Consider the following 12,050-nt stretch of genomic DNA (forward strand, 5'->3'; position numbering starts at 1 on the left):
GCGGCCGTGGCCTTAATTAAGGTACAGCCCCAGCATTTGCCTGGTGTGAAAATGGGAAACCACGGAAAACCATCTTCAGGGCTGCCGATAGTGGGATTCGAACCTACTATCTCCCGGATGCAAGCTCACAGCCGCGAGCCTCTACGCGCACGGCCAACTCGCCCGGTAAGTGGATTAAATTAACAACAATGGAGTCTGAACGGCAACTGCCTGTAAATGTGAATCCCTAGATGAGAACCAGTGAGTATGTGCTGAAGCTGTGCTAAGCTCCTTGTCTTGGAAACCAATGGTGTATCAAGGTAACATGAGCAGACTGTAACATGTTGGCTTTTGTGTAGCCAACAGTGTATAGCGGATCATATTTGCTCATTGTGTTGTGTATTAGTACTGTATACAGGAGAGATAAGAGCACAAAGCGTCAGACAGTTAAAGACGATGAACCACCTGTCTCGGCAAGATAACAACGCCAGCCATATTAGGAACAATATAAACTAAGTAAATGTCATTTAACAAACAATTTTCACAAAATCATGTAACAGGCAAACCTATAGGCCTTGAATAAACAGGAGTTTAGTTACTATTCAGTTATTTTCCCGAGTTGGACCGTGAGGTTGTTATATGTATTTTATGCACACGTTGCTAACGTTCCGAATCAATCAATCAATCAATCAATCAATCAATCAATCAATCAATCAATCAATCAATCAATCAATCAATCAATCAATCAATCTATCTATCTATAATCACTGATCTCAATTTGGAGCTGATGCCCAAGTGGCAGTTTATTTAACTAGACTTTTCTTGGATGATTTCGAAGAACTTGGAACATTTCACCTGGTTAATTATTACTTTCTTTAATTCATCTTCCTATAAATAAATATTTGCCCTAATCTGTCCTCCGGAATTCCAACTTTTTCTTAATATAGCGACCTTCCCTACCTTTAAAACCTCCACTCAAGCTTATTCGTCTATTGATGTCATTCCACGCCATCTCTCCACTGACAGCTCGGCACATACCGCTTAGTAGAGCAGCTCGTCTCATTGCTCCCAAATCTTCGCAGCCCAAAATTCGAAATTTTTTCGGAACATAATTATTTATCGAAAATCACCCAGAACAAATCGTGCTACTTTCCTTCTGGATCTTCTTCGGTTCTCGAGTCACATAATCCTGATGTGGGTCCTATACACTAAAACCACACTATCCTTAGGGTCTTAGCAGAGATTTATATGCCCTCTCCCTGACATCCTTGTAACAACCCCTAAGTACCCTCGTAGCCATATTAAAAAATCTGTAGCCTTTACTTACAAACTCGTTAATGTGATTGCCCCTATGAAAATCCTTGCGACTTATCTAAGTACTTACAGCGAACCCCGTGAGTAATTAAAAATGAGATGACTTTCCCTCTTGGTAAAACTTACATCCTGAATACCCACTACTATTACCATCATACCATTGTCTGCTGTCCATCTCGCAACATTATCGAGGTATTTTTGAGTCGCCCCAAATCCTGGAACTTATTTATTACTCTCTCTATATAACAGGGGCTGTCTGGCCGAGGCGGTAAAACTCACGACTCTGTCCCATCTAGTGCCCAGGTTGCGGAGAGTGGAAGACTTTACCCACTCCTCCAAAGACCTGCATAGCCTGTACGGAGATGACTTTACTTTGCTATATAGTATAACATTACGTACATAAATCCGTATGCGTGATTCCAGTTCTTTCATATCATTTCCATACATAAGAAAACATAAAGTTCCAATAATACAGGATCACATAACGCTTCACCTACTCAGAGTTCGATTTTCTAGAAATTTACCCACTCTTTTGTCTAGTCCAATAATCCTCATTTTAGTGTGTAGTCTCCCATGATTTACAATACGTTGCAGTATTCTGTGTCATGGCGGTTCGTATTTCCTTACTCGATTCGAGATAATCAGTCTCCCAACGCAGCTAAAATTGGCTACTTATATGGTCGCTGTGACTCGCCTTATATAGTCTACCCACTTCCGGGTTCCCGCTAGCGAACATCTGGACCTGGTGATCAGATATAAAATTTCCGTTAATGTTCTGTAACTTTTTTTGCAAGTTGCTTTACGTCGCACCGCTACAGATAGATCTTATGGCGACGATGGGACAGGAAAGAGCTAGGAGTGGGAAGGAAGCGGCCGTGGCCTTAATTAAGGTACATCCCCAGCATTTGCCTGGTGTGAAAATGAGAAACAACGGAAAACCATCTTCAGGGCTGTCGACAATGGGGGTCGAACCCATTATCTCTCGGATGCGAGCTCACAGCTGCGCGCCCCTAACCGCACGGCCAACCCGCCCGATGGACTGGTTTTCTGGATCAGCTGGCATATTGTTGGACGTAGATTTTGATATGTGGTGCTATCTTGTGACATGTGATGGGAATGTTGTTTGCTGATCAGCTGCCATATTGTTGGACGTAGATTTTGGTAGGTGGTGCTATCTTGTGACATGCGATGGGAATGTTATTTGCTGATCAGCTGCCATATTGTTGGACGTAGATTTTGATAGGTGGTGCTATCTTGTGACATGCGATGGGAATGTTATTTGCTGATCAGCTGCCATATTGTTGGACGTAGATTTTGATAGGTGGTGCTATCTTGTGACATGTGATGGGAATGGTGTTTGCTGATCAGCTGCCATATTGTTAGACTAGATCATGACCCTACGTATGTCTTTTGATTTATCGGAGCTCTTAAGCTCCCCTATGGGTGGACTGAAAATATGGATTATCTGTAACCCTTGCATGTGCCACATTGGTGACCAGGTCTGAACAGGGGCGGCTACCTCCTGATAACCGGGTAGTTCAACCCAACAAGAACAAATTTACACTGCTGCACTCAAACTCATGTAACGCAAAACATATTCTAAATATTGACCTAAATATTTTTAACTGGAACTGTATTATCTTTTTACAGGCCACTGACTATATATATATACCTACTACATACTACAAGTACTATCTATACTCGACTTGTGTCCATAAGAGTCACTGCTGTATTCCAACACAAGAGATTGTTGTTCACGATTTGACATAGGACCAGAAATACTGTCAGAATCACTCGTATAATTAGAAACTCTAATTTAATGTCTCTAGATACATCTGATAATCAGTCTGCACATGATTCATTACAAATATCCACATATCTGTCAGCAACTGCATGAGCCGTGCCGTGTTGACAGCTCCAAGGAATAGCTGGACATTTCCGATACTATTTTGTTATGAATGTTTAAATAAAAGAAGATGATGCAGCAATACTTGCCTGATATTATTTATTCCATGACTACACTGTTTACAACTTTACAATTTCGCCACCAGATTGTAGCAGCGATCAAGGAAACACGAGGTCCATAACAACGACGATTCTCGTAGCCTGTGGTAACCAAGGAATCTGTACTCGCTCTCTCATCTCGTAAGCCCAAAAATATATTCACGATTCTATGCCTTTACCTGTCGGAGAATTTTACTTTTCTTTTTTGAGCGTGTAGGTGTGTTTGTACGTATGCAAGAAAACGATAATGGGAGCTTGAAATCAGAAACTGGAATAGGAAATTTGTCCAAGAAACCATCCCCCAAGTCATTGAGATGCCCCAGGTAAATCAAGATTCCAGCATTGTCAAACATTTGTAATTCTCTTTGCTCCAGGCCACCACAGATCTGTACGGAAAGTGCACCACCACCCACTCTGGGACATCGGCTGCTGCTCCTGAGGCTGCCGGTGTGTTCGCCCTCGCCCTGGAGGCAAAGTAAGTTTCAACAATATTATATTTCATTTTACATTTTGTGCCAAAGTAGATTACCGTTATTCACATAACCTGAGTGGTATTGTGAAATGACAAAATTAAAACTTTATAGTACAGGAGATGCCGATTATATTGCGTTCATCACCTCTCAGGAAGCACATACAATAGAACCTCTGTTATTTGGAACATTTACCCGAAATACCGTTTAACCGGTTAAAAAGAATTGAAGGAACATTGTCTATTACGTTACGACAAAGGGGGTAAGTGACGGAATGCGTGGACTCTGACCTTGAGTTCCTCCTTTTCTCTATTGCCAACTCAGTTTCCTTTACATCTTTCATTAGTTCCATTGTTTGCAATGTTATGCCAAAGGGAATGAATAACGGAATGCGTGGATTCACGCCTTGACTGCCTCCTTCGCCTTCTCTGTTGCCTATTCAGTTTGAGATGTGGCGAATCATAACCTTCTGACGTTCTGCTAATGAAACGGTAGTATGATATAGCGGCTAGAAAACGATATGAAAAGAAAATCAACAGAAAGAAGATTTTTCCAAAAAAAAGTGCAGAATGTACAGTATTAATATATGCACTAAACCCCATGGCACTACAGCCCTCGAAGGGCCTTGGCCTACCAAGCGACCGCTACTCAGCCCGAGGGCCTGAAGATTACGAGGTGTCGTGTGGTCAGCACGACGAATCACCTCGGCCTTATTCTTGGCTTTCTAGACCGGAGCCGCTACCTCACTGTCAGATAGCTCCTTAATTCTAATCACGTAGGCTGAGTGGACCTCGAACCAGCCCTCAGGTCCAAGTAAAAATCCCTGACCTGGCCGGCAATCGAACCCGGAGCCTCCGGGTAAAAGGCAGGCACGCTACCCCTACACTACGGGGCCGGCAATATATGCACTATGGAACATGATTTGTTCTAAACATGTACAGTAGTGTGCTTTTTTTAAAAAAATGCTTTGTTAGCATTGCATATGCATTGTTTCCTTTTACTGTAATCTAAAACGTCGAAAAACGTTTCTTAACTCCAAGTATAATATTTTAATTGATATCCGATGTCAACTTCACCCCCTCCCCCCCGTGTTGTGGTTAACAAAAGTTCTACTGTAATCTCTTTGAAGGTTATCTGATTTATCCGAGCTAATTTCGACAACTGACTTAGTTGATAATGACCGTCGCACAAAATTAAATACTGTGTCACGGACGAGAATCTGACTTGAATGTCCGAAGAATCCATTTCCTATTTCTTCCTTCTTTCTTTATCTCTTACTGCCATGTCTTATTCTTGTTATAGTTGCTTTATTCTGAGAGCTTCGGAAATCGGTATGAAAAGACTTTCGCATTTAATGTTCGCATATCTGAATGGCTCTGAGTCCAAGTTAGTGGATTTCATCCCGGCTCTGTCATTATTATTATTCACAGGTCCTCCTCGAGGCCATCGAGCTACTGATCCTTGGGATGTCAACGGGTGGTTTCATCGTAGTCTTCAGCAACGATGGATATTTAAATAATCTATATAAATAAAGTTGTAGGGGGTCGGCTGTCTGTAATTCGTTTGTCTTGCCAATTTTTCAGATATTTATCCGTTTTAGGTCAACTCAAGACAGAATCGGTGTTTTTTATTTTTCATATCTGTTTGTTTGTTCCACCATCACGGCGAAACGGCTGGATAGATCTCGACCAAACGTCACATTTAGAGTATACTCATCCCGGTGAAGATTTTGATATGCATATGATTTAAAAATCTGTGAATAGATGGGGTTTTACAACGGGTATAGGAAAAACCAGAACTGTTTTCCTCCATTTTCTCTTATACTATTGATTTTCTGTGAAATCCGTGGACTGTATGTGAAACGTCTCTTCATTATAAACCACTTTTGTTATATGAGCCCACTGATATACTAGAGCGAAACGCTGGTAAATTCACGATTGAGAAAGCCTAAAGAGCATAATGTTTTTAACTTTTATTTTCATAATTTAGCTTACTCTTCAAATGACGATTAATATTACTATTTTCTTCGGGTGTCATGCTCTGCATTGAGTGACCAACAGACCGACAACGAACCTACAGGTCACCATGGCAACGTCTCTGACCGCTTGCCATTTTCATCATCATTCCTGTAAACTCGTGATTGTTCCTTGGGTAGAAAGCAAGAGAGACGTCAATCGGCTATTTGCGGGATATTGGCGAAATATCGTTGGAGGTTATAACCGTCCTCGAATAATTAAAGAAATAACAACATTAGTCACCTTCTTATCTGTTTACCTAAGAATCCCTGCGCCTAAAGTTCTCCTGTGTTACCGCTTTCTTATATCCGTAACTCATACCATCACAATTTATTGAGGGACATTTGATTTTCCAGTACATCCACTTTGTCCTATCCGGATGTCCTCAGTGTTATAATCCTCTTTTCTATTAATTTCAACTTTCTTAAGTGTATTAATTTCTTCCTTAATTACTCTGTATGCATGCGAGTGTTAATCCAGAAGCCTGGACACACTTTTCTTTGAGGAAAAATTCCAAGCTATACAAATGTATAACTTTTTGCCCTGAAAAATATCGAAATATGGATGCAATTTTAATGACGGTGCAGACCTTCGTTTCGGGGTAATTGGTGGCTAAACGGTAAATCGTATCACAAATCAGAAAGCAAAATCGCGTTCCAATTTGGAGAGATCTACAATGATCTTATGACTTTTTGTCGTATCTCTATCCCTTATACGATAAATACAGCGGTATTTCTCGATTTGAAGTTAATTTTGTACTTTTTACACGTATGTTATCGTTTGGCACATTTATAGAGAAAATAGAATCATGGCATTTGGCACGCACATTGGCATGACCACTTGCCATACATTAGCCAAATTTTATGATTTATGATACACGAGTATCAAAAATTAAAGTAGTATGTGAAAACTGTACCAAATGTCACCCCATTCAATGATTCTAACTCAATTTAAGCCATAAATATAAGAGATACGAGAAAATGTTCTAGGACCAACTATATAGAACACTAAACGATATATGCCTTATGGTGAAGTCCGTTTGTAGATATGTTGTACAGTTTCAAAGCAGTAACTCTGGAACTAAAGGACTGCACTTCTAGACCTGTCCATGCTTATCTATATAAATAAGGTTGTAGGGTGTCCGCTGTCTATAATTTCGCTTTTGCCAATTTTTCAGATATTTATCCGTTTTACGTGAACTCGAGACCGAACCGGTGGTTTTTATTTTTCATGGCTGTTTGTTCCACCAGCACGGCGAAACGGCTAGATGTATCTCGACCAAACGTCATATTTAAAGTATACTTACGCCAGGGAAGATTTTGATATGCATATGATTTAAAAACATTTGAACAGACGGGGGGTTTATAGGAAAACGAGAACATTTCCCCTCCATTTTCTCTTATATTATTGATTTTCTGTAAAATTTGTGGACTGTATGTGAAACGTCTCTTTATTATAAACAACTTTTGTTATATTCATGATTTAGTTTACTCTTCAAATGACGGAGAAAAAACTATTTTCTGAGGGTATAATGCTCTGCATTGAGTGACCGACAGACCGACAATGAACCTACGGTTACCATGGCAACGTCCCTGACTGCTTGCCAGCAGGAAAGTAACGTAATGCCATTTTCGTTATCATTCCTGGTGGGCGTTCCTTGGGTAGAAAGCAAGAGAGACGTCAGTCGGCCATTCTGCGGGATACTGGTGGAATATCGTTGGAGGTTATAACCGTCCTCGAAGAGTTTAAGTAATAACACCATTATTCATCTTCTTATCTGTTTATCTAAGAATCCGTGCGCCTAAATTTCTTCTCTGTTAACACTTTCTTATATCCGTAACTCATACCATCATAATTTATTGAGGGACATTTGATTTTTCAATACATCCACTTGGTATTTACATATTTGACCTATCCGGCTGTCCTGAATTAGAATCCTATTTTCTATTAATTTCAACTCTCTTAACTGTATTATTTTTTCCTTAATTACTCCGTATGTTTCTGAATGCTAATCACGAAACCTGGACACTCTTTTCTGTCAGAAAATATTCCAAGCTATGCAAATGTATAACTTTTGGTCCCGGAAAATATAGAAATGTGGATGCAATTTTAATGACGGTACAGACCTTCGTTTCGGGGTGATTGGTGGCTAAACGGTAAGTCGTATCACAATCGCCTTTAAATATGGCGAAATCAACAACTTTGGTCCTATTACTTATTGTTGTGTCTCGACAATTGAAATGTTAGATAGCGCTGCATTTCTCGGTTATAATCAATCTTTCGAACTCGACTGTTACTTGCATTAGGAAAAGGGGCCTGTCATTATAATGGAAACTCTCCATATATATTGTGAATGGTAGTTGCCAAGTTAAATTGTCATTATAGTAGAAACTCCCGAACACGATTGTGATTGGCAGTAGGAAATGTGGCCTACTATTATCCACAAAACTTCCCCAATGACTACCTTACATCGGAAACAACATATTCCGCCCTCCCTATTTTGTTTCTAGGAGAGCGCGGAGAGGCATGCAATCAAATACACTGACTGACAGAGCAAATGCAACACCAAGAAGGAGTGGTCAGAACTTCATGCCAATTGCAGGGTAGACTGACGTCACTGAGGTATGCTCATGATGTGAAATGCGCCGCTGTGCTGCGCACGTAGCGAACGATAAATGGGACACGGCGTTGGCGAATGGCCCACTTCGTACCGTGATTTCTCAGCCGACAGTCATTGTAGAACGTGTTGTCGTGTGCCACAGGACACGTGTATAGCTAAGAATGCCAGGCCGCCGTCAACGGAGGCATTTCCAGCAGACAGACGACTTTACGAGGGGTATGGTGATCGGGCTGAGAAGGGCAGGTTGGTCGCTTCGTCAAATCGCAGCCGATACCCATAGGGATGTGTCCACGGTGCAGCGCCTGTGGCGAAGATGGTTGGCGCAGGGACATGTGGCACGTGCGAGGGGTCCAGGCGCAGCCCGAGTGACGTCAGCACGCGAGGATCGGCGCATCCGCCGCCAAGCGGTGGCAGCCCCGCACGCCACATCAACCGCCATTCTTCAGCATGTGCAAGACACCCTGGCTGTTCCAATATCGACCAGAACAATTTCCCGTCGATTGGTTGAAGGAGGCCTGCACTCCCGGCGTCCGCTCAGAAGACTACCATTGACTCCACAGCATAGACGTGCACGCCTGGCATGGTGCCGGGCTAGAGCGACTTGGATGAGGGAATGGCGGAACATCGTGTTCTCCGATGAGTCACGCTTCTGTTCTGTCAGTGATAGTCACCGCAGACGAGTGTGGCGTCGGCGTAGAGAAAGGTCAAATCCGACAGTAACTGTGGAGCGCCCTACCGCTAGACAACGCGGCATCATGGTTTGGGGCGCTATTGCGTATGATTCCACGTCACCTCTAGTGCGTATTCAAGGCACGTTAAATGCCCACCGCTACGTGCAGCATGTGCTGCGGCCGGTGGCACTCCCGTACCTTCAGGGGCTGCCCAATGCTCTGTTTCAGCAGGATAATGCCCGCCCACACACTGCTCGCATCTCCCAACAGGCTCTACGAGGTGTACAGATGCTTCCGTGGCCAGCGTACTCTCCGGATCTCTCACCAAACGAACACGTGTGGGATCTCATTGGACGCCGTTTGCAAACTCTGCCCTAGCCTCGTACGGACGACCAACTGTGGCAAATGGTTGACAGAGAATGGAGAACCATCCCTCAGGACACCATCCGCACTCTTATTGACTCTGTACCTCGACGTGTTTCTGCGTGCATCGTTGCTCGCGGTGGTCCTACATCCTACTGAGCCGATGCCGTGCGCATTGTGTAACCTGCATATCGGTTTGAAATAAACATCAATTATTCATCCGTGCCGTCTCTGTTTTTTCCCCAACTTTCATCCCTTTCGAACCACTCCTCCTTGGTGTTGCATTGTCACTGTCAGTCAGTGTATAATCTTACTCACTTCCTTTACAGTAATTTACGAAGAAATCTGCATACGGTGTAGAATACCGTAGCGAAGCGCGGGTACATTTGCTAGTAATAGTAATAATATAGTTTTGAATGCCCCTTCAATTACTACATATACAGTTGCAGACAATAATACAGCACGCTGGAAGAATGTTGCGGTTGCTCATCTTAAGAAACGTCGGAGTGGGCCCACTCCTGTGGGCCAAACTCAGGCTCCTGTAAAAGTAGTATTTAGGATGTAAAACTATTATTATTATTATTATTATTATTATTATTATTATTATTATTATTATTTTATTATAAGTTCGACTGTCGTATCTTGTGTTTGAACTTGTAATTATCCGAGGCTAGAACTGGATCAGCATCCTTCGAGCCATACATTTTAAGTATCATCCTGGCAGTCTTCTGAAGTTAAAATGGATAAGGAACGATAGAACACTTCTAGAATTCAAGACCGTCAATCAATCAATCAATCAATCAATCAATCAATCAATCAATCAATCAATCAATACTAATCCGCATTTATGGCAGTCGCCCAGATGGCATATTCCCTATCTGTTGATATCCCAGCTTTTTCTTAAATGATTGCACAGAAATTGGAAATTTATTGAACATCTCCCTTGGTAAGTAATTCCAATCCCTAACTCCCCTTCCTATAAACGACCATTTGCTCCAATTTGTTCTCGTGAATTCCAGCTTTATCTTCATATTGTGATCTTTCCTAAAGACATCACTCAAACGTATTCATCTACTAATGTGATTCCATGCACTCTCTCCACTGACAACTCGGAACATACCACTTAGTCGAGCAGCTCGTCTCCTTTCTTCCCAGTCTTCCCAGCCCAAACTGTGCAATACGTATTTCTGTAACGCTACTCTTTTGTCGGAAATCACCCAGAACAAATCGATCTACTTTTCTTTGGATTATTTCCAGTTCTCGTGGTGAGGGTCCCGTACATTGGAACTATACTCTAGTTGGGGTCTTACCAGAGACTTACATGCCCTGTCCTTTACATCCTTACTACAACCCCTGAATACCCTCTCAACCATTTGCAGAGATCTGTACCCTTTATTTACAATCACGTTTATGTGATTATCCCAATGAAGATTTTCACCCAGCTCGATAGCTGCAGTCACTTACGTGAGGCCAGTATCCAGTATTCGGGAGATAGTGGGTTCAAACCCAACTGTCGGCAGACCTGAAGATGACTGTCCGAGGTTTCCCTTTGTCACACGAGGCAAGTACTGGGGCTGAACCATAATTTAGGACACTGCCGCCTCTTTCCCACTAAGAGCGCCTTCCTGTCCCATCGTCGCCATAAGACCTTTCAGTGTGGGTGCGACGTAAAGCAACTTGTAAAAAAAAAAAAAAAAAAAAAAAAAACTTTAATTATATCAGAACCTACAGTAGGTACTTACAATGATCCCCAAAAGGAACTTTCACCCCATCAACGCAATAATTAAAACTGTGAGAACTTTTCCTATTTGTGAAACTCACAACCTGACTTTTAACCCCGTATATCTTCATACTATTGCCTACTTTCCATCTCACAACATTATCGAGGACATTTTGGAGTTGTTCACAATCTTGTAACTTATTTATTACTCTATGCAGAATATAATTCCCCAAAAGTCTTACCTCTTATACCACTTCTTTGCTTACATTCTTTACATTTTTAAGAAAACATAAATGTCCAATAATGCTACCTTGAGGTATTTCCCTCTTAATCATTACAGGGTCGGATAAAACCTTGCATACTCTAATTCTCTGAGATATATTTTCTAGAAATATAGCAACCCATTCGGTCACTCATTAGTCTAGTCCAATTGCACTCATTTGTTCCAGTAGTCTCCCATGATCTACCGTATCAAATCCCTTAGAAAGGTCAATCGCGATACAGTCCATTTGACCTCCAGAATCCAAGATATCTTCTATATCTTGCTGGAATCCAACAATTGGAGCTTCAGTGGAGTAACCTTTCCTAAACCCGAACTGCCTTCTATCGAACCAGTTATTAGCTTCGCAAACATGTCTAATATAATCAGAAATAATTTATTTTCTTAAAGATTACATACAATGCATGTCAAACTTACTGGCCTGTAATTTTTAGCTTTACATCTATCACCCTTTCCTTTATACATGGGTACCACTATAGCAACTCTCCATTCATGTGGTATAGCTCCTTGATGAAAACAATAATCAAATACGTACTTCAGATATGGTACTGTGTCCCAACCCATTGTCTTTAGTATATCCTACGAAACCTCATCAATCCTGCTGACTTTCTAGT

General features: G+C 41.7%; 1 protein-coding gene across 1 annotated transcript in view; it reads left to right on the plus strand.

The window, feature by feature from the left end:
• Window positions 1-12,050, plus strand: part of LOC136877163 (neuroendocrine convertase 2) — a 579,705-nt gene that overhangs the window by 440,622 nt on the left and 127,033 nt on the right. Inside the window, exon 10 of the mRNA XM_068228426.1 lies at window positions 3,672-3,772. Coding sequence (XP_068084527.1) covers window positions 3,672-3,772 — 101 coding nt within the window. The remainder of the gene's footprint in view (window positions 1-3,671; window positions 3,773-12,050) is intronic.

Source organism: Anabrus simplex, chromosome 1 (assembly GCF_040414725.1).
Source record: "Anabrus simplex isolate iqAnaSimp1 chromosome 1, ASM4041472v1, whole genome shotgun sequence".
NCBI classification, from domain to species: Eukaryota; Metazoa; Arthropoda; class Insecta; order Orthoptera; family Tettigoniidae; genus Anabrus; species Anabrus simplex.